General features: G+C 33.5%; 1 protein-coding gene across 14 annotated transcripts in view; it reads left to right on the forward strand.

Annotated features, from left to right (window-relative positions):
• The window catches only part of CASK (peripheral plasma membrane protein CASK), a 200,720-nt gene that overhangs the window by 163,699 nt on the left and 11,596 nt on the right, over positions 1-25,425 (forward strand). For 8 of the 14 annotated variants that reach the window (XM_087410332.1, XM_087410333.1, XM_087410334.1 and 5 more), the window contains 4 exons: positions 10,364-10,552; positions 11,106-11,270; positions 11,572-11,646; positions 23,074-23,103. In XM_087410332.1, coding sequence (XP_087266458.1) covers positions 10,364-10,552; positions 11,106-11,270; positions 11,572-11,646; positions 23,074-23,103 — 459 coding nt within the window. The remainder of the gene's footprint in view (positions 1-10,363; positions 10,553-11,105; positions 11,271-11,571; positions 11,647-23,073; positions 23,104-25,425) is intronic. The other 6 variants (XM_087410323.1, XM_087410328.1, XM_087410326.1 and 3 more) reach the window with 4 other exon arrangements.

The raw sequence follows: 25,425 nt of genomic DNA on the forward strand, positions 1-25,425 counted from the left end.
TTTTTATCGATTCAGAAGATTTATTTACTGCCGCGAGTTATCTCGTCACGAACACAGGGAACTGAAAGAATTTTTCCTATTTTATCAGTGATAAATAACTGTGTTTATAAAACTTTGCGTAATATATCTCACTAATGTTGTTCAATATTTGTTTGCGTCAACTAGTAATTTATTTGATTCCCTTCTTTCAGGCTGAAAATACAGTCCTGCAATATTTAGAAGTAGGCTGAGACTCTTAAATTATCTTCTTAGTTATGTGCATGCCGCAAAATGGCTATTATTTTAAAGTACTTTTTAAGTACACGCGAGAAGTTGCACTCTCGCAGCTTTTAATTTTCCCGGCGACATATCTTGGTAGCCGGTAGTACGGTAGCTGCAACTGCCATATGCCTTGATAAACTCGAAAATAGGATACGGGAAATGGTGTACTCTCATACACGGTTTGCTTTGAATGGGTTGTGCAATGCAAGTTTATTGAAAGCCGGAAGTTGATCCACACTACGACGAATGTAGTACCCATCATCTCGTCGACTCGTCTGCCCATACGCGCACCTATCCTACTTCCACCTCATACTGCGAGATTCCTCACTGTCCGCGTGCCACTCGTGTTTTGCACACTTTTTCGGTATGCGGAAAACGCATTACACACGATAGAGGCCATGGTTTCACATCAGTTTCCGCTATGCAGACTATATCTGTATCAATGTGCAGCTGTGCTCTTCGTATCGCTTGGAATTCGTGGCACGAAACGTAATATCATGAATGGATTACATCTCTGGTTTTTCTCACTTGTCGCTAATCTTAATTTTTTGTTTTTTAGAAAAAAATGAATTTTACTCACAAATATTATATTCGCCATGTATATAAATATCATTTTTTTTTTTTCGAGAATATTATTTGTTTCCTTAAGTGCGCATTAATTGAACGAGAGAAAAAAGACAAAATAAAAACATAGATCTTTAGAAATGATTTTATTAAATTGCTTTTTATTATTGTTTATATAGGATATTTCACTGCTTTTATGGATGACAGATCTATATTTTATCCCAAGATATTATTTAATTCTTGTACCAACCTGAGCCAGAATTTTTAATGTTGAAAATTAACACTGCAAAAAATAGGAAAAGGTTTTGCACAAAATTTTTCCTCAGAAATAATCCAATTTTTTAATTTACAAGACAATTTATTAAATAATTTGTTATATAATAATAGCAGAGACAGGAACATTTTGATTTTTGTATGAAGATGTAAAAATTGTTTACTTTTTGTCTTAAGAGTACTACATTAAAACGATCGCTGAAGTCGCATCGCCATATCTCTTACAAGCCAGTCAATTTTTATTCATAAATTTAAAGAACGACAAGCTTGTAAAGCTTTAGAATGATATAATACGATGAGGAATGACTAGGAAAACGTCAAAAAATGGAACGTTTCAAATGGTATGTATATTTGCGAGTTTCATGCCTCATATTCATCATATTATCGCATACATGCATAACCGAGTTACATAACTGATATATGCATCTAGAGGATATATTTCTGAGTATACAAAACAAAACGGAAGCCAGCTACGCAGTGCATTATGCCATTACTGGTGCACCTGCGTCGTTGCGTACTACGAGAGTGGCATTTCCGCTCTCTATCATTCGATCCTGCCGCGTACCCTTTGCTTTCAAAATATCCCAGGAATTCCGGCTATTCGACTACGATTGTAAAGATAGCTTCATAGTGTCGTATAATTAATTTCACGACTTCTCTGACTTGCATGCCTGCCTGTACGCTCTAATAACTCCTCGAGTTTCCCGTCCGCTGTCATATTCAGATTTTTCTGTAACGAGTTATATGAAAAATTTTACATGCTGTTATTTCAAGACTTATATTAATTGGCGGTTGGATTTATATCGAATGGACTGCGCGGAGAATTTAATCCACTTCAACGATACTTTGTACTTGATGAAATTCGCAGTGAAAAGCGCGTTAGAGCAACGTGAATGTTTTTATAATGAGTAACTATTTCAACGAATATATCAATAATTATTTCACGTTATTTCAATCGCTTCTTTAGAATATTTTCATCGAACGGAGTTGTAACAGAAAATTTTATTTAAATAAAGAGTTGTAGTATAATCTTATCTGTTTTTAATTTATAAAAGAATTTAGAAAATAATTTAATCTATGATGTATAATTTATTCTACTATACATAAATGTGTACTATACACAAAGCATAACTGTAATTTAATACAATTAAGGAAAACTCTTTACGTAGGGGTATTTTAATAGAAATAGTTTAGAGCATAAAGTTGAAAAATTTGTCATTACAAACTTCTAAAATGTCAAAGATTATTAAATGTAAGAAATAGCTATAAATTCTTATCCATTTTCTTAAAATTATCATCATCATCAAGAAATGGTAATATACTTGCTGATACAAAAATATCAATCAATCTGATTTTATTATCCGATTACTTAGCGATGTTAAATTATCTTTGATACATTATTGATAATCATTACTAAATTGTAACTTGCTTTAATATTTATTGTTAACTTGTAGATTATATAGCGATTATATAATATACAGATATATGCGCTTTTATAATCAAGAATCTGACTTTCCAGTTTCGCATTGACAATTGTTTTGGTTTTAAATAATGCAATTTTGTTTGAGTCAGCAATATTTATTATATTGATACCAATTTTGTCAGATATCAGTGTGTTGTAATTTCATACAATAGTGCGGCATATAAATGGCGCATGCTGAAATTTATTAAGTAATACATATACACAAACGAATTTAAAAGAAATATATAAACTTGATCGAAACAAATTGAAAAATGGATACCTAAGAATTTTTTGTATATCTTTTATTTGTATATCTTTTTTTTGTATATCTTTTGAAAGACTTACAAATATAAATATTCTTCGATTTTATTTCCATTTTATCTATAACATATACCGGACATTTTCCCGAGGCGATTCCTGTGCGTGGAAAGCAAATGTCAATACATTTCTCGAATAGAGCGTTGGGATGTGCTTCGTTATCGAGCAGCATTGATCGTAACGAATAATGCTCTTCCATGGGAGAGACGTGGGGGAATAATAAATTTTTAACGACGTCGGTTCATTAGCAAGTACTTAAAAATGCTGGGGTCAAGTCCGGTCCTCGCCTTGCCTCGTATATATCGCCTTTATTCATTCTGTCGCTGACAGAGAAATTAAGTGGGGCGTGGAAGATAAAAAAAAAAGTTAATAAATGGCCACGCAGACCCCAGCCGGAACTGGAATACAAAGCGGTGTTACTAGATTGCAAATCAACGCTTTATATACCCTCATGTATCGCGTCTCGTAGAGAAACAAATTCAGTTTTTGACAGTGCAACGACACGCTGACGGCCCAATTATTAAGTATAATGAGAATTTTATCGCCCTTCCAGCTTCACAAATGAAGAGATTTTACTGCTCGTCATATATATACCATAGAATGATTTACCAGTTTATAACGCGGGTTAATGATGTCAATGGATATATGAATTTTTGACATATATATATATATATATATTTAATTTAATCAAATCTGCGTAAAGAATGTCTATATTACGAAATAATTGAGTTGTAAAATTAGAAGGAATTTATTTATGTTGAATATTTATATGAAATATTTTTAAAAAATTTAATAGTGGTACTACAATATTATATGATGGTTTTGGCGAATCTATTGTATTAAGTGCGATAAGATCGCATAATAGTATTTTAATCAAAATGTTTAATTAAGTTTCACATCATGAATGTGCACGTAATAAGGTCTTTTGTTCTAACAATAAGTGTTTTTCTTCCGCGAGTTGTTACGATGTTCTTGTTCAAAGTGAAGTAAATACGTTCTCAATATGTTTCAATATCGATCCGCGCTACTGACTTTCGCAATCGAGGAGCCAAAGTGCGAGCTCGAGGAAGGCGCCATGGATGTCCATGCACGAGGCGATAATTCGTCGTGTCTTGAGCACATTTAACGAAAAGATTCGCCGGATCCGAAAAAGAAATAAATCGCTGAAAACCAACTGGGTACTGGCATTCCAAATCGCGCTCATTCTTACAATTCTCGACACTGGTGCTATTTTCGAGAGTATGTCGATCCCCATTTGGGCGTTTCTTCCCGCTTTGCTTCTTTTACGATCCAAGAAAAAAATATAAAAAATATCGAAGAATGTTATTGCCGCTTGTATAATCATTGGTACACATTCGAAATACTGTTCTATTGAGAAAAGAAAACAAAAGTCATTCGTATCAGATACAGATACTTCTGATAACTGCGAGTGAAGAGATAAACTGGATAATAATCCAATGATCATTGAATATATCCATATGGTCATCAGTGATAGCCAAAGGGACTAATGTTTGTAACAATGGGCAATTGCCGAGTACATCCCCGACAACAGGAACCATTTGTGTGTTAATTGACAAGTACCTGTAGTTAACTCTGTGTGCGCGCACATGATTGAAAATGATACTCTCGGGAACATTTCAACCAAGATGTTAATTCGACAGTAGTCCGTATTCTAACCGCCCGTTAAACACGATTATTTGATGTTGATCTCGTAATTCCAAACATAAATGATGCATTTACACGCAAAATAGAAAAAAAATTCTGCAATGAATTTTATCAGCTTGTTTTATATATATATATATTATATAGACTGATATTGTTTTGTTTGATTATTTGTACGTACACACAATAGATAATAAACGAAAAATCGAAATGGAAATATCGAATGTTTTAATAGCATCAATATTTTTGCAATCATGATTGTTTTTTTTTACGAACAATAAGATAAATCTAATAAATATCGGATCACTTATCCTTTCACAATGTAGAAGACTGCAGTGTTGAAAATATGGATGTTATATTACATCAATAATTGAATAAAAGATGATTATTTATGCTAGATATACAAAATAGTTAAAAATATAATAATTATTTTAAAAGTTAACTATTTTGTATATTTGCGTTTTGTTTGTTTTTCTATTATAATCTCTTTTCAAAAACATGTGTGACGCTAAACTTACGAACCCGCGAAACTTCACAACTTTATGCATACACAGTGATAAGTAGTAAATTTAAAGTCAATAGTTTACTGTAACGATGAAGTTAAACAATATTGGTTTTTTCAAAATTAATACACATTTCTTTCAAACTTAGCTAATTTAAAATCGATTTTTTCTTAGCAAAAGTTTGATTAAATATCGTTTCTTACGCAACTTCTGAAAGTTATTAGTTTTCGATATTGAATATTGTAATATCAAATTAAAATTCATTTAAATTCAGTTAAAGTTCGAAATTATATAAAGTGCAACTATTTTTTATTATGTTAGTCTTGTTTTGACATTTGATATCTTTCGAAATTAATTTGCTGTAATCATATATACTTTCAATAATAATCTATGATACAAGTTCTTTGACGAATGAAAATAATAAATGAAATAAGTAAAAAATAAATAGATTCCAAAGGTACAAAGAAGATACAAAGAAGAACCGCAAAAAATTGAATTAGAATTATCTTGGGATTGATCCTGGGATGCTTTGTATAGATTTTAATAATCCTCTGATCCAAAATGATTTCTCAGGTAGACGAATGAAAGCAGCAGATTTACGTATAATTGAATTTTAATTTGCCCAGAGAGAGAACTATTCTTGCAGAAATAGCCGCGGATATTCAGTCGCTAAACGATAATTGAATCGGATTTCCGAATCCCACGATTAAGTCGCTTCCCTCGTCAATTTAACGCTTTCTTCGTCCCTCGTATTTTTCGAAGGAGGTAGGAATATTTTATCCGAAAGACACCCCGCGCATATTACAGCGAGCAATGCCAATGGCATGAATAGCTGATGAATCGGTCCGAATGAATTTTATCACCCCAATGCGATCCAACCGCATCCGTCCGTACCATTTGTTCAGCCTTCGTGCAAGACGAATGATTATATATTTTAACACAGAGCTTATACGTACCGCAATTGAAGCAGTCCGCACAGTCGCGGTTTACCGCATACAACCCTCCCGGAATTGCAGACCGATGAATTGGCTTCCGGACTACGAATGATGCCACAGCCGCGGATCGCGCTCCAATTTGCATGGAGCAATATTATTTTATCCTCGAATCCAAGGACCAGCTTGCGTAAGCTCGTGCGCGCGCGCGGATATCAATATGTGGGATGAAGTTGCAGTCTCCACTGTTATCATGCAAGCGGAAATTCAAACCTTTCGAAGCATCCTCGAGATATTAACGTTGAATTTTATTTCTATAAATATAAAACTGCTAAAGAAAGATATTATAAAATATGATACACCATTACTCAACTGATTGAAAAACTGATTGTTATATATCAATTTTGTAGCTTTTAAGGTTTTATTTATAATATTCGAATAACAAAATATTTTGAATTGACATACATTTTTCCGAAATGTTTCATTTCGAATATTTTCACGTATTGGTATTTCTCATAATAAATTCGTACGTTTGCGAGATCGCAAGTTTCGAATGTCCGTTAAGGTTGTATGCATATTTAATGAATATTGTACAAAACGTTGCACATGTTATGCGATATTGCATTTTGAAATTATAGCAATGTAATGTTTTCCAAGTTAAAACATTTTAAGCATACAATTTTTACATAAAGATGACGTACATATATATGTATATATATATATATATATATATATATATATATAATAGACTATTTGACTATTTGACATTATCGGTAATTCGTAAGGAAAAGAACAATGAAGATAAACGATATTTGTGAATTAAATTATTCAATATTTTTTTAATTCTAATAGATTTCTGAAAAAAAAAACAGTTAATGGACATTCCTACATTGGCTGTTCTTAATTAATGAATATCCGATGGTGCTAATGTAATTAACGGCGTTCGATTAAACTGCGAATGAAAACCACCGAAATAGTCTCAACGTCCATTCCCGTTTTTCTTGAATTAACTATGCAATTGTGCTTTCTCGCAGATGGTGCAGCGAAGTAACAAAAATACAGTTGTGTTATCATAGAGATTAATCCATTATTTATGATTTATTTTCTTCGAGTCTACGGTATTCTACTTCTTCTTATAGTAAATTATCAAATGATAGCTACAAAATAATTTTATAATTTTCACGTGGTCCACTGAAAATTTGACTTAACCCTTCCAGGACTTTTGAGAAATGGAACATATAATGTCTAATTAGTTTTAAAGATTTGAGGGATCACTGAATATAAAAATGAGGTCGAAATATAAAAATTGACAACTCAAAAGCTTGAAAATTACAATTGTTTGTACATTAATAATGTATAATAAATGATGTAAAATAAATTTTCTTTAAAACTAGTTAAACTAAATGACTTAATATTTACAAAGATATCATTTTTTAAAGATACTGGTACATGCACTAGATCTGAAAGTAAAAAAGTACATTTTAGATTAATCTACATTGAAAAGAGTCTGATAATAATAATTAAGTCTAGATGATAGCTACTAAAGTTTGGTGAAATAATTTCAATTAAATGTTAGATTAATAGAACCAAAGCCTATTAAATGTTAATTTTACTTTTCTAAATATTATCAAACGATTAATTACTATTATTATATTTACTTAAATATCGCACCAATATGCTAAAATATATTAATAATTATTACTTTCTTTTTAATGTAAAACGTATTTTTTATATATACAGTTGATTCCTTCTTATGTACTTATAAGAATATGTATATACATCATAAAAGGTAATTTACGTGCGAGTTTATCATGTTTCTTGGCCATTTCGTTCTTGTTATAGTGTACCTGAAATATGTTTTTTCCATGTGCGATTTGCATATAAAGTAGATGTGTGAGAGAACAGAAATAGAGACTTGTCGTTGCTATCATCTGGGTCACAGGTGACGAGTTTGGCCGCGTTTCAGGTAAACGAGACCCATCCTTGGACAAAGTGCTCGTAGTGCCCCTTCCAGAATCTTTCACATCCATGAACAAAGCATTTCCATGATCTGATGCAAATATTTGCGTGACAATATATATTATCTTTTATACGTATAAACGAAGTCAATGGCCAGTACAAAAAGATACACATTCATATATTTAACTAAAATAAGATGGAAGTTATATTAATATTAAAATGATTATTCTTTTATTACGTAACCATCTCGAAATTTTTACGAAAATGTATAAGTCTTCACAAAAGTGAAATTAATCGGTAGACGATTATGTAAATATGCAATTAACGTATCAAAGCAATATACAATTCTCTAGCCTAACTTGAGTTTGCAGCACAAACAATTCGTTTGAGACAATTTTGAGGTTGTAACAGATTAGGCTTTAAGCTTGATCGACCGAACAACTACAGCTTAGAATTCGAATACTGTTATTAAACCACCAAATCCATTCACGATTGCTCGTAAAGTCTCTATTCAACTAATCCGCCAAAGAGTACGCAGCGTCGATAGCTGCTACTGAAGTTTTAGTAAATAAGGAAGTATATTTGGATTTCGACTGTTTGCAATGTCTAGTGAGATTTGGCGAGTGTGTGTATATATAAATCCGATTTACAAGATAAACAAAATTCAAAATTTACACATTTATATCGTATTAATATGTAGTAATGTGCGGCTATATATTTTACATATATTTTTAATTATAAAATAAATATAATTATCATTTAATTTTACTATGCTTTAAAAAAAAGAAAATAAATTTTTTAATTAAAAATTATTTAATTATATTGTATTTGAAATATAATAAAAAAAAAATGAGTTTGTCACCAAAAGATGATTAGTCTTGAGATCAGTTTCTAACATTGTCCGCTATTTTTTATAATTTTACGGAAATTTATTATAAGCTCAGCGTGCAGTCGACGTAAACGTCATAAGTTTGTAAAACTTTCTTTTTTTGAACTATTTGTATATGTCAGATGCGTATATTTCCCAATATACTTTTTTCTAAAAAGTTAAATAAATAGCTTCAAGGTATTAAAATTAAATCTGCAGAATGAAAGGTTTCAAAGAGGACTTAATAAGGATAATATCATCAAAGTAGGTTTTTATTAGCTGTAGAGATTTAAGTGTCAAAGTATCAGTGAAATTCGAGGAAATTCGGTGAAATTCAACATTTATAGCTTCAATGTTGCCTTAAAATAAATCTATAGAGGTTTAGAAAAGAAGTTAATAAGTATAATATCAAAGTAGGTTTTTCGTAGTTTACAAAGTATTTTAGTAAGTGTGAACTATTCTTAAGAATATCAAAGTAGTATTAAAATTTCGACTCAGGAAAGAGATTATAAAATAGTCAGATTATAAAATATTATATATTTTCTTAACATAAAATATGTACAAAATACTATTTATGAAAATTTTTTTGTAAATGTTCCACATTAAAATAAATAATTCTATTTGAATATATATCAGTAAATTATTTGATATGAAAATATTCGTGAATAAGAACGAAACATTCTATAGCAAACACGATAAGTAAGTACATTTATTAATCTATACATTGTAAAATAGAACATGATCATTTATAATATGTTTATCGCGTATGCTATCCCGCCATTAAATTTAGAATTTGCATTTGAATTTTAATATGAAAGCCGATAATTTAAATGTAAATTATAATATATATATACGCATATTTTACGCTTTTCCAGTTCGATCGAAACATGCATATCACTATATACACGCATTATGTGTTTTTCATACGAAACATATTACTCTCATCATGTTAAGACACTTTGTTTCATATAACTCTACTGAGTAATTAATAAAATTAATCGGACATTTTTACAAAATCATACTTATTAAATTATTTTCCCAAAACAATTTTCTGCATATCACGCATATATTCAGTCTAATAGATTAATTATTTAATTTCTCTTGCCATATGAATATATCCGTGCACATGATACATTTATATAGTAATATTTAAAATTTTAAAAACGATGTTTGCTGTGTGTGTGTTCATCGATAATAAGATTAAATATTTATACATAGTTTAGACTACGTTCTGCAGAAAGGACAATCAGCAATCAAAATTTGATTGCATATTTCCTTTTTATACAATTGCATTTGTAAAATAACATCGCAAAGATAAACATACAACTAACTAATACATAACTGTCCCGAATAAAACGTATTTGCATACGACTGAAGCTGAGCATACTTATTAGTTATGGTAATACTGTTGCTATTTATAATAAGAACTTATTACATAATTTTATGATAAACAGAGAAAAGGAAAACTTTTCTTAACAATAGCAAGTCAATCGTCTTGTGATATGTAAGAAAGAAGACGTTAAGAATTTAATTTGCAATTTCGCTTTGCTTTTTGTTCCAGGCACTTCTACAAGCTCACGACGTTGCCGGTCACGAGGTCTACGGCGAGGAAGCCACCAGGGTAACGCCACCGCCACTTCTCACGTATCTGAATGGCGGCGACGATCTCGAAGGACAAAACGGCGATTTAGATGAAAAAATTACTCGCGTCAGACTGGTGCAGTTCCAGAAGAACACGGATGAGCCGATGGTGAGTAACAAGGCAAATACATATGTGTTTCGGCAATGTGAAACGTCATTTTTGAAATATGGTACAAAAAGCTTCCTATGGTATGATTTTTTATTTTAAAACGAGAGAGAAAAATATATATATATATTTTAAATAAATTCTTAAAAAATATGTGTGAAAAAATTATTTTTTAATGAAAGCGTAAAAATATGTATACAGATATATATGGATGTGAAAGATATTGTTTAGGCATTATGTTGAGCAATTGAAAATTTGTGATAAAAAAGTTAATTTAATATTATCTTAATATTTTTTTTAATTTTTAATAAAACATTTAATAAAGATTTGCAGGATAATAATAAATATTAAATTTTTATGTGCATTGTAAAATAAACTTTGTTGTTATGACAATTTTGATTTTTAATTTACGGCGTTGTTATTTATTATTCACATGGTTTAACACACGGACATTCGCCATGTTTGAAATATGCGACTGTAATGCAATGTTTAACTTGTTATCGATAAAACATTACATTTACCACTCTTAATTTACTTTACATTATCTGTTTTTCAGGGAATCACATTGAAAATGAATGAGGATGGGCAATGCTTCGTAGCGCGGATTATGCACGGTGGGATGATCCATAGACAAGCCACTCTTCACGTTGGTGATGAGATTAGAGAGATCAACGGTATACCAGTTCAGAATCAATCCGTTAATGCCTTGCAAAAGATTCTGGTGAGTATTATAAAGTTATTCTCGTAACTGCGAGCGGAATCTGGGAACTTGTTTCAAGAAGTTCTTAATCCTACGTTATCAAAGAGATTACTTGATGGAATATACTATAACTTTCTCAAACAAGTATTTATTACAAAATTTAAAAAAATTATACTTTGAAGCAGAATATGATATCGAGTTATAAATTTAGCTTTAACACTGCATTGTTGTGTGCAAAATTTTGTGTTTATGCGAATGAGCATCGGCTTGCTTACTCGTAGCCATAGTTTCTGAAGAGCCCGGTTCTCTTCGACTGTTACAGCGGGAGGCACGTGGATCGGTGACTTTCAAGATCGTGCCATCGTACAGGAGCGCGCCGCCCCCCTGCGAGGTACAAGTAAGACCCAACACCCAAACCCTTTCCCAAAACACTATCGCGTCTAGTAAGCCCACATCTTCCACGGCCTCCACGGGCGCGAGCTCTGGAGGTGGTGTGAATAAATCCGGGAAACCGGTGAAAACCTCTGCGGCCACGAGCAAAGAGAAGACGCCTAAGGCGTCAAAAACTTCCAAGTCTAAGAGCGCTTCCTCATCCACTGAGAGCACGCCTAGACGTCGTTTAAACCCATTATCGGCTCTACGATCGCGAAAGTCTTAAACTCTTCGATCGATCTCGATTTCATGTAGCCCGCTCGGTTAAATCGTGTATTCACAGAATTACCAGAAGCACATCGAACTGCTTCTAGACGTAATGGTAGATCTTTCCCGGAGCAAAAATTTATGCCTTCTTCCAACGACACCATTGAATTAATTACTGAGATAGCAAAGTTGCTGACGAACTTAGGCCTTATAGAGTAGGTAGTTCTTATCGCAGTTGGTAATAATTATGGTAGGTAGTTTTTGTAGTCACAGTAATTATGCATGTTAGGCTTTTTCCCCAGTACGCTTGACTATATTGATTACGTAATGATTACTTCTTGGAAGTATGCAAATTTCTATAATATCAGTGCTATTATAGATTTTTTTTTCAAGATGATAAGTATGTGATATTGTATGTATATATTTAAAGTAAAATAAAAATTTAAAGTTTTAATTAATAATGAATATAAACATGATAAACATATTATTCAATTAATTTATTTTTTATTATTCATTGATTTAATTTTAAAGAAAGAAATTATTTACAAACAATTTCTTTAATATTTTATTTTTGTAAACTTTATTTTTATTCGATGAAATTCCTTTAAATATTCTCTGAATTATGTAACTTTATCTTCTAGAGAGTCACATCAGCATTATATATTCCAGATATTATTATTGATTATAACTCAAAGACATGATTCCACGCATGAAGTGATCTACCAATCGATTAAATAGTTTGCCTTAGTTTCTCTTAAATACAATCTTCTAGTCTAAGTCATACTTTGATAATAGAGTTTGCAACGAGTTTTAAACAATTAATTTGCGTTATATATATGTAGATTATTACAGATAATTATTTATGAAGGAAAAGAACAATTAATTCGATTAGATGATTTAAACTTGGCACACTTTTATAGTGAAATCACATTTCACATTTTATAAAGAATTGTATGATTATTACTTTAAAGAACTCACTCAACGTACGAAGTCTTTGCCTATTATCCGTTTCACGATTAGGAAAGTTTTGGATAATGAACAGAGGGATATACGATTAGTTCCTCAATAGTTTGCAGTTCGTATATAGTTTCCCGCGTAATTTCATCTAAGCTAGACCACGAAGTTTACAAGAAGTTTGCAGGAAGACAGGCGGTTAATAGTGTCCACTTTGCATTACGTTTAAGATTATCCACTATCAGAAAAATTTTTGTGCCATGTAATCGGCAACGAAGGAATTGAAAATATAAACTTCTATGAAAGCTTTAAAATTATTTTTGAATGTATCTCATTAAACTCGAAAATTTTATTTAAATTCCAAATTTATTTGAAATTAGCCAGAATTCATTTAGCGACCTTTATGTAGGAATAACATCATGAAAAACAATTGTATACGCAATATTTCTTTTGATAGTTATTTTGACAGCCATTATGCCGAATTAATACTTATAGGTATTATATTTATATACATATATGTATACATACATGTGCAATAAGCCTAAAAAATTATGACTCATTAATAGAGATGTATTTTCTGATAAAGTTAATATAGATTTTTGTTTACTCCTTTTTTAAAATTAATGATTAGAAGAGTCTTGCAGATTAATTTGAAGATAAAGATGCAGAAAAATTTGATAATATTCTAAATGTGTACTTTCTTAGATAATCAATTAGATACTTAATTTTTATATTATTATATATATTATTATATTCTTGCATAAAACAGGAGTATATTTTTTAATCGACTTGTCTTTTAGGGCAAACAAGGATGTTCACGCCTTAAATTTCTGAAATAACTTAATTTTGAACTTGAACATAGTTTCATTGCTAATCTTCGTTAATATTGACGAAGGGAATGGAAACTGATATCTGGCGGTTTATGTGCGCCAGCTTAAGTGCAATATTCTCGAATAGTTGAATATATTCAACGACAAATTCTACTATAGTTCAGTGTCCGGTCATATTTGAAGTTTTAGTAATTAGCGCGCAGGTTCCATCCGAGGGAGCAAGTTCTTGGAGAACGTAGAATTCTCGAGGCAAACGACAAGAACTTTCCTTTCCATGATTTATGAGCGTTTTGGGCTAATTACAAATACCAGTTCGCGTACAATTTATGAATTTTTATCTCTCTTTCTTTCCGAGTCATGGCATGCTGGGCGGTTTAGTTTATTTAACATCACCTATGTCAATAAATTGATGGATCTGTCGGCGCGGTTTTTTATTTTTATTTTGCAAAGCAAACGAGTGGAATTGGATAAAAATTTATAAATTGAATTCGTTTACAGTAAAACCACTGTGAACAGCATTTTTCCGGAAATCGTTTATCGACTGATAGTTTCTAGAATTTAAAAACGAGCAATGTCCAATGCCTGATATATGTTTTGCTACACTTTAATTTTATGAAAAATATTTCAACTGTTTCAATATTGTTTTCTTTATAAAATTTTATTTGTATCGCTATATATTATGGAAGAAGTAAAGAAAATATTAATATTAAAATGTGTTTAGTTAAATCAAACTAAGAGATCTAACGAAATTTTATTTTATTATTTCTTGTTATTTTTTATGTTAAATGTTTATTCAGTAATCGATTTTTTTTATTTCCAAGTATATCTAATTATTTATCTAAATTATCCAAAGATAAATATTTTAACCTAAGAGAGAATAAATATGTAACAAGATGCTATATTTACTTGATAATTCTTTACTTGATAATACATACCTGTCTTTAAAATATTTTAGAACGAATTTTAATAAAAATCAGTAAATTCTTTAATTTTTTACGAAATTTTTAGAGTGACAATGCTTCTTTACTAGTTTAAGTAGTTTATATGTATATGTTTAAAAACATATTATGTATGCAATTATAAATTATATATTTATGAAGTAACTATAAAATATAAACTAAATGTAAACTATAAAATACTTTATAGATTTCTCTCTCTCTTAATGAGAGAGTTTAACGTCCAAACCAATAAACTTCCAACTCTGCTTTTTCTACGAAATTGAAATCAGAATAGAGACGTTTATGTGAATACTTCACTTTATATTCACAATCACACTCCAGCAATCGTTTAATCCAACATAGAGTTTTAAGCAATAGCGCACAATGTGCGTAATCGATAAAAGCGGTAATAGAATCGAGATTATGTTCGAAGCAGTAATTCCGAAATTAAATCAGCGTAATTCTAATCACGTTAATCCGAATCGTTACAATGCGCGATTTCCTTCTATTATCTACAAATTTTGAAGTGAAGATAGAATTTCTTCGCGTACTGCAATTTGTATTTACCAATGAATTTGTCACGATTTCTCATCTTTATATGATTCAACTAAACGCAAAATAGTTTCTATCATGCTATACGTCGAAATAATAGATGCCAGACTAATAAATAGTTAGTAAATATATAAAAATAGATATAAACGTGATCGATATTTGCAGAGGTTTTCACCGCAGTTATCTGTATTACATATACACATGCACATATATAACAATATATAGAATGATTATTGAATTAACTAATTTACTGTTACAATAATAAAAGAATTTAGATATAATATTGTTTGACGTACCGAGAAATATAACGTTCGCTCGTGGCGATCGTGTTTATAAAATGAAAAAAAAAAATTTCTATCATTTTACGATATTTCTCAGTGCTCAAGCAATGCCACGCAAGACAAAGAAATTTCTTTCAGCATAATGCCAAATCGCATAAAATCAAATTGAAGAAACAGAGTTTTTCCCTGGATCAAGATTTTATTAGGTACAGCTGCTTTTATGTTGTTGCAAAATTTGATTTTTACATCAGTACGCGTGAAATGATTGCTTCTTCGATCAATCTGTGGGATTGATGGAACACTTGACGAAGTAAACGATTTTACGTTCGCAATATTTGCAATGTTCGCAGTATTTTTCATAGCTCACAATTCTGCGTCGCGAGTTCGTGCTTCGGGCACGTTGTATATATTTCAAATTTTACAAACTAGTCACAAGGCCCGTACAATGTGCAGTTACATGTACAGCTCTTTAAATAGATATACGATACCCTTCTTCGCGTACCCACTTGTATAAAGAATGTTTGCCATCTTTAATTGCTTATATCGCATTATATAGATAACGAATCTCCTACGATTGTTGCAATTGTACGGCAATAGGACAATATGCTAGTCGCATGACATATAATGTTCTCTCTCTTTTGGAGGATTATATTGCGCTTGCAATACGCAAGTGTCACATATAAGGACGCTGCAAAGTCGACGATATAATCGACAAAAAAAATCATTATCGTAAAAAATATACGAATTTTAAATTGTACAAGCGGCACATCAGCATAGCTATGATGTGCTTGATTTAACTGTTATTAGAATGATGTATTTTTGTTTATTTTTAGCTGTGATAAATTTCGTTGATTGTGTCGTCAATCTTGTAGCGTTGCATATTATGTCCCGTACATAATAGATGGTCCTTGCACTGACCTGTGTTGTGTTCAAAGTTCACATTAATTTCACAGATATTAATTCTGTAATAAGATAAAGCATAACTGATGATTTGCTCTGATAATATTAACATAAGAAGACGACGCTCGTTTAGCCAAGATTAGTCGGATTATCATTGCAAATGTGAGAGCTGTTATAATTGAATGTGATATCTTCTGTTAATGTGAATTTTGCGAATAACAGGCCAGTGTGATGGAAGCTCTAATTAAACAAACGGGATGATGCTGTTAGAAAATAATGTATGATATACATATTAGAGAGATATATATATTAAAAAGTATACATATACATATATACATATATACATATATATTATATAATCTGTATTTCTATAAGACAAAGTCGGTACGAGCGGTGTAACAAAACGCTTTGGTCGGCGCTTTCGAGTCCACGGCGCGTGCATGTTTCTTTTTCGCTCTTTCTCTTTCCAATTTATCTCTTTCTCTTTTTCAATCTTTCTCCCGTTCTGTTCTTCTCTCATTCTCTCGTAATTTTGTTCTTCCATTCACTCTTTCTCCCTGTTTCTCTTTTTCTCTCTTTCTCTCTGTCTTTTTCTCCTTTCCCCTCTGATTTTTTCTTACGACGTTGAATTAGACAACACTTCGTTACTGATAGTACAATAGTTCACTTTGCGGGGGAAAGAAGTATATAAGGAATGCACACTTTCGTTTCCACATGTGTTGGAATGTTGTTTGTGTTTCTGTCATAAGGAAGCTTTTGTTACACCCCTCATTATACCCTCACCTGCATGAAGGATATCTTTGCGAACTGACGCTTTTCTTTTTGGCCAGTGTAGTCCTCTGCATCATAAGTGCATACACGTAAAGCTATAAGTCGATCAATGGGTTTTAGTCGAGTTTACTGCAAAACTCTCTGGGCAGTTCGTTAATCATCATGTCTTGCACGGACTCACTCGCGACTGTGTAGATATCGCGCAAGCCTGGTAGCAGTGTAATTTAATCTTTTTCCTTTTTTTTAGTTTATTTTATTGGCGATTCGTATCGTTGTTTCATAATTGTTGAATTATCCAGAAAAAAAAACGAGAGAAATCTATGTCTATTTAAAATCTTATAAATAAAAATTTAGAGGATATATAAAAACTTGTTATACTATTTAAATAACAGAAATTTAATAATATTTAGACGCTATCGTGTGATGGAAAAATAATAGCATGCTATCTTTCTGGATAATTCAATGTAAACTAATTCTATTCTGAAGAAAGGATGCATAGCACACCTTCTTAAAGTCTCTTGCAAAATTTATTATCGATGTATGTCTGAACGTGCAAAAATATCCGTACATGCAGTTGAGGGTAAATCGCAAATAACGTCATCTATTCCGGCTCGGATAAAATCTGAATCGTTGTTTAATATAAGTCTCGCGATTTTCATTTTAACTCGTATGATCAAACTGACGGGCGCCGTTACTGATAAATCTTCGGAGTATTTCTCTAAGTGTGTTAGTAAAATATGCACTAACGACGGCTTCAAAGTAATAAGGCACTTCCCTCTTTCTTCGTACCTGAATAAACATATTTATTTTCCACATATTCTGTACCTGATGAAAGATTGCGAATCCATTTTAGAAATCTTGCGATTTGTCGAACAACGATGATAATCGTTAGTAGCTTCTATAGAAATTGTGTGTACATAATTCACAATTCTGAAAGAGTAAAATACAGTTACAGCCGATATTGTTTAAATATATCGCGTGCGGTTCAGTTTGAATTATAATTTCGATATCTTGGTGTGACGTAGCATTCATTTGTAAATACTGTATTTGTATATCTGCTTATGTTCATACATGTGTTTAACGTAGCGCCCGGCCTCTCGTTCTTCTCGTTATGCATCACGTAGAAATGCAAAAGGAAGTGGAGATATGTTAAGAACGTGATATATTGCCTACTTCCTTTCACACTCTATACTACACATATATACGTGTGTGCAGACGGCTTGGTTGGATTTAGATTTTGTAAAGCGTTGTAAAATGTGTTGGGAGTCTATGGATGTTTCAAGCATACGCAGATCTTATCAATGTATACTTCAAATTGTTGGTGTGACAAATATCTGTATATGAGATTGCATAGTATAGATCATATTTTCCGAAATATACAATTTCGTTAAACTTTCGGGAGTGCAAGGTAGAAGGACACGGGACAGATGAACCGTTAACTGTCACCTACATTAGAAAGATATTACGAGCTCGAGGAACGACGGTATAGCGAGAACGACTCGTATACAACAGATGCGATTAAGATTACGCAGTAAAATTTCGCCTGCGGAGAAAAGTCGGTATTTTTGATAAGTCTGCAAATGTTCAACAAATCTTAACGTCTATCGACAACTGTTTCACCTTCTACAAAAAAATGAGCTTACCAAGAGTTAATTGTTCTCTGTCTCGTGCGTCTGTGCTACATCTGTCACGTTAAAAGGGAGCATTTACGGCTAATAATCACTGCGCAAACACATCGTGCTGTCGGAATGTGCGGCAACCCGTTTACGTGGTATGATACGAATAAGACAATGTAACCCAAGGCGTTTCGCGACGACGAGCGTTGTAGAACGAGAACAGGGTATCTCGTGCGTTACATGGGAAGCGAGACACCCTCGATAAGCACACCCTCTCCCTCCCCCTCCTCCGTCTCCTCGCCCCGACCACGTTGCATTTCCGAAGCCATCACTCCCGGATCCCCATTCTCCAATCGCATCTTTAGGCGAGAGCAGCAACAGCATCGGCGAGCGCAACGGCAGCGGCGTTGTTACCCCCCGCAGAGCATTGTACGAAGATATAATAAAGCATGAACCGCTGGAACACATCACGAGTCGTCGCACGTCACCTGTAACGCGATCTTTTGTCCGTGTCCGCCGTAGAAATAGAATCGACGAACGTTACATACAAGAACTCTCTGTCTCTTCGATGTACACACATACCTACATACGCACATCGTCGTGCTTGACATGACCCTCTTCCCGTATCGTCACTCTCCCGTTACATGCCCATTTTGTCGCTCTTGCACTCTGCAACGATTGCGCCTGGCACTTTATTGCCCTGCACGAAGGCATCTTGAGCGATGCCATAGATCTCATTAAACGTCTCGAAAATTAGCTCAATCCTTTTCATCGGAATTCGGTAGCGCGTGAAGTCAGCCGTTATGAAATATCTTAGAAAAAGAGAATTTCTACCAATTGTTACTAACGATTGTATCTTGTATATTAGATAAATAGATTCGATTAAGCCACGGTCGATATGCAAATGTTTTTTAATAATGTTTTTTTAAATAATGAAAAGTATCTTATTGTTTTTTCTAATTACTTATTACTGTACTAGAAATTTAAAAACATATATAGATTAAATATATTATAATTATATTTTTCGATACTTTTCAATACATTTTCCTTTGAATTATTTTATCGTACAAAGTGCGAATTAAACACGGATGCCTCGAAATCCTATTTCGAAATTGATCCTTCGATCTCGCGACATTTTCGGATTTCATTCTCAGCACGCGCGTATCTTCTGCCTGCCGACGGTTTGTACTTTCGATTTATGACGTCTCTTCGTGAAAGATATCATGGGAAACGAATATATGACTCGATGTACGTTTCTACGATCGCGTGCGAGAGAGGCGTCTATAAGAATTTCTTGTCGTCAGGCGACGCTCCGAATAAACCTGAAGCGAAGCTGGTTTCTCGGGTAAATCCGCGAAAACGATAGAAAAATCTTCGGTAACTGTAATCATATTTCACAACCCTACATCACAGCGTTGCTCTTCATGTTCACTACCCTCATTCATATTGTACCATGTCACACACATGTTAATTGCAGTATGCAGTGGATGAAATAGGTAATCTTTATATGTCCTGTGTTCTTCGTCCTGACAAATCCGATTAACATTATCTATGATCATAATTCATATATGTAGAATTTTAGTCCTTACAATAACGAATGAAAAATCATTCCACAAAAGCACAACCAATTCTTCAAGAGATGTATCGCGGTGCAGTGCTAAATTATATTGATTTATCTTAGGAAACATTTAACGCGTATAAGCTTAGAGTATGAAATAATGGAATTATCCGTCGTGTGTTAATTAATAAAGATTTTTGAAAATTACGTTAAAATTTAAGAACAATATCATATCGTATTATCGCGAGATATTGATAATAGTTTAAAAAAAGGTTTGGTTTTTTTCTATCGCGTTGTAAATCGTTAGTAACAATAGAAAGCACCGGCGGTAGTACGCTCGTTGGAAATTGAATCGGGTAATCTACCGCAATAGACCATTGCAAAATTTTCAGTCGAATTTATTCTGCACCGCGATCCAGCTCTTTTTTGTTTCCCCCTTCCGAGAGCAAGCCCGAAGCCTGATTCTTCTGGTCTGGCGCTCGGAAGCAGATAGTTCGGCCTCGATGGAAATCGACAAGAGGATTCAGCAGCATCAGCAGCAGTCAGTCCACCAGACGAGTTGTCGATAGCGCAGTACCTGCTATATCACTGAGTAGAATTGTCTTTCCCAGTGTCGCCTGAAAATCCCATCAGCGACATACCATCGTCAAACCTTCCCCATCGTTCGCCCGTTCATTTCTTCTTTGAAGTAGAGCGCAGCTTCCAATGCACGTCGGAGACCCACATACCGTACCACCATGTCCATGCACTGTCCTTTACGTTACTATAGAAACGGGGATGGGCACAATCGCGCGGTGACTTTATTCGAACAGCGCGGCCTGAAGTTTCGAGAGGCGCGTCTGCCGAGCTCTGCGAAATCGGTTTTCATAAAAGGGACTCGCGTCATTATTCCTCTCGTCCGAATCGAAGCGAGATAGGAATTTGTAATCAGATAGGATAGAAATTTCCGTGTTGCAGCATACGGAGTCGAAGGAAATGGGATACAATATCGATTTGTCAAAAATTTATGTTTGGCATGACGCAGTAAATTCTAATTTGTTGAGTTAATTAACTTCACCGTTCAATTTGTGCCTGCATTATTTTACGATATCGTATGTAATTTGCTGACGAAGGACATCGCCATATTTAACTAACATTGTTTACCAATAGTTAAAATCATTAGTCGACAAACTATCTCCGGGCATTCCAATGTAATTTGAATCTACGAAATGAAGACAAGGTTGAAATATTGATCAGCAGCCAGCAGTATATTATCAAGCCAATTCGCAAAATTTTTTTTATATTTGTGTGTTACATTACTGTTGCTTTTTTTACATGATTTTATTTTTTTTGTTCGTTCTAGAATGACATTATCCCTTATTTCACATTCATTCGCTTGTATTATAAATCATTATCTCATTATTCATTTGATACAAAAACGACTATATACGATATATATATATATACATATTAACGAAATCGCAGCGTAACTATTTAATCATTGCGAACACAATGAACACTTAAGACTCTGTAAAGCGTGTCTCTCGTATAAATCGTACAAATCATTTGATAAACAAAATTTAAAAAGCTCAGAACTACAGCTTATCGCATAAACGCATATTTTTGCTTAACTGGAACGGTAATCTAATCGCAGATTTTACACTTGGAGAAGTGAACCACGAGAACTTCTACCGGCTTGCTCCCGCTTGAAAGTGTTCTATTTCCAACGAAACGTGCGAGGAAACTTATCTATCACGTAAAACGCCAGGCGTACCACTCAGCATTAGAATGTTGCTAATTGTACCAGTCCGCTTTGATTCCTCCCAACTCCCGACAGGAAGCGTCGAGAGTTCTCGCTCGAAACTTGCATTTCCGCGCCACGCTCATCACACGTGCCGCAGAACTGCGAGCTCGAAATTACTTCGTACATTCGACTCGCAGCAGGTGTTGGGCACACACTGTTAAATTACGATAATCTATGCGTGTAATATCACTTTGTATAAAATCTAAATAAGTGATCAATAATTAACGGTTGTTACTATTGTTTGCTTAATTAGATATGTTGCGTATTAATAGCGGTATTCTCTATACTTTATCAGCAATACCTGCATAGTGCAAAACACAATGAAATATATAATGTATACGACAGTCAATATTTTAAACACTTCTCTATACTTCAGTGAAACGACAAAATTTTTCTACTGCCAGTTAATATATATGGTATTGTATTCTTTAAGAATTAAAATATCGAGTTATTTAAATATAATCGCTGATTCAGTACAGAATACTGTTACAGGTGGTACTTTGATTAAAAGTAGATATTTCCGGCAAGCCGATGCTGCAGACACACGAAAATAAGACCATGCCATTTCCATGTTTATTACGAAAATAAAATGATTCGCGAAAGATTTTTTTTCTGTACCCGGGGAATAGGGATTTTTTTCGAAACTACAGTGGTTTCACACCATCAATTTGGATATCGTACGCGTAGATTGCGCGTGGGAGCCCAACGCTCGTAGGTGTCGAGAGTACGAAAGACATCTGTTGAATAATACGAGAGGATCTAGTAAAGCCTGCATGTGCCACACAGCAATGCGCACCGTGCATCTCGGAAGCGTTGACGCGTGCGACTCAACCGTAGGTGCTGTTTATCATTGATTGTGTCATTCTTATTCACTTTTCTTCTCCCCTCATGCGACATACGCATGGGGGAGGGTCTCGATTAATCCGTATTACGCTTTGGTGCGACTTTGAAACATGATTAATTAATTGATCTTCCTTTTTTTCTGTTTCCTCAACACTCTAGTTGTTCAGGATTAAGCCTCTGCCAGTGTTAGTAAGTACCGCCACTTGATCTGGTGTGATTGGACTGCTGTAGTTAGAAGGCTATGCGTACATATACTTATATATTATATTCATACTTACACATACATTATATATACATGCCTCGTACTGTCTCTGTTCCTGTATTATCTATACACGCCATCGCTGAAAAGTAGGACCTTTACTCGGATTTTCCTGTTTATCAATTTTTCCCTTTTAATCCCGCGTACTTTTTCCTTTTTTTTTCGCAATGCTTCTACTTCACGACAGGAGTTCTCAAGTGCGAGTAATACGTATCGATATGTTCGCTTATACATGCCTCCATATAAAAAAAATTCCTATTCGCATGGACGCTCAGAGGAATGCTTTAGAAGTAAAAAAAAAGCCTGTAAAAAGCGCATACGGTCATTGTACTATATATAAAAATTATCATTGTATCTTTCGACTATACACATTAAAAGCGAAGCTGAAAAATATTTTAATTTTATTCAAGCCATTTTTATTTTCAATCATTAATTGTCTACGAGAAATTGTGATTTAAAATAAAGTTTGTTGAATTAAACTTTGCGAATGCAAATAATTGTGACAGCTATTTTTATCCAAGGGACTATTTTGTATTGACAACAGATAAATTTAATAGTATCTTTCCTTTCGTCCGAGCGCTCATGTATTTCTTACTAAAAGAAGTTCTTTCGCTTTTCAAAGCACTTGACGTAATTCATGGAAACGTCCTATTTGAAAACGTGTGGCTCTTTTCGTATTCGAACAAGTTTCGATATTTTCAAAGGGAACATTTGCTGACATGATGCCAATAGAGACATACTACTACCGGAAACGTATAGAAAAATGTATTCACAGTTAAATGGGCTACACGTTGGCAGGACAATGCTACGATTAATCGCCAGTCTCGTGAAAAAAAAAAAATATATTGATTCCTATACATTCTATTACCACATCCGAAATTTCCAAAATTGCTAAAATCTTGCAATCGCCATACGATCCGAGATTTAGGAATAAACGTAAGTTTAATGTTGATTTGTTTTGTATTATAATTTTATTAACTTTCAAGACATTTAATTATTATCAATAAGCATGAAACTCTTAATTCTTTTCGTATATATAATAACATATCATCATATTTATTTTTTACAATCAATTATGAACGGTATAGAATACTAACGGCGTATACACTTGTCGAAATCCATCGTATCAGAAATGACCCTAAATAACTGTACAGTTTCATCAATATGCAAAAAATTATCATACAGACGTTAAACCTGTACGAATATTAAATGGATCCTATTAATAAATTACAAGTAAAGGCATGCCATGTGTGTATATTAACTGTCAAGCTATTAAACGCAAAGGATTGACAATAAAATGATGTTACAAATAGGCTGCTAAATAAAGTCGCAAATTTTCGTTCGTGTGACGCACAGACTCTAATTAGTACGCACCCATTAATTAGTTCAGAATTGTCGATATTCATAACTTTGATATATCCAGAAAATTCCTTTAATTTGTGATTAAAATCGATACAATTACGAATACACCAGACGTGTAATATTCGTACAGAATCAAAATGGCAAATCATCCTTCACTCTTCCCCTACTCACTTTCATCCTCTACGTCCTCTCTTCGCACATTATTAAAAATCACAGCTCTGTTTTGCGAATGACATGTGCGTTAACCGGAAGCCACTTTTGTCACTGTCTACAACCATATATCGTTCATTATATTTACTGTACATTATACCTTCTCTCATGCGTCGTTCTTTACTCACACATTCATGTAGTGGCCGCGCGCATATCTGCATCGTGCATATCTTCGGTATGCGTGCGTGCGTGCGTATACGTGTGCGTCTGTCCTTGCGCGATGTGCAGCAACTAGTGCTTGAGCTTCTTGTGAAACGGAATCACTCATACGTTATATATCTATGTATGCCTTTACACGTACTACGTATTGCGCATCGCTAAATGATCAAATCGTGTCGCTGGTGGCATTACGACCATAAAAAGCTCGCACAACAATTCCCGTGTCCCTCCAGTTGACGAATTCCCGCCCCCAATACCGATGAGTGTATCGAGATTGACTGTAAAAACCGTGCAGGTCCCTAAACTAAAGTCGATGACCTAACTGCGTACCGACTGTAAAACGTCATACAGCGACGTTCAGAGACCGGCGAGTTTTATATTTCGTCTGGAAATTCGTATTTACGTGCCCCTTCCTTTTTAACTTTTAAGCGATGTGGCGAAATCGAGCTACGAGTCGATCGCTGGTTATCTTGAGACAACGTGTGCATTTGTACTTTACTGGATCTCTATTATGCGCCATG

This window comes from Acromyrmex echinatior, chromosome 10 (assembly GCF_024713525.1).
Source record: "Acromyrmex echinatior isolate Ae372 chromosome 10, ASM2471352v2, whole genome shotgun sequence".
In the NCBI taxonomy this organism is placed as follows: Eukaryota; Metazoa; Arthropoda; class Insecta; order Hymenoptera; family Formicidae; genus Acromyrmex; species Acromyrmex echinatior.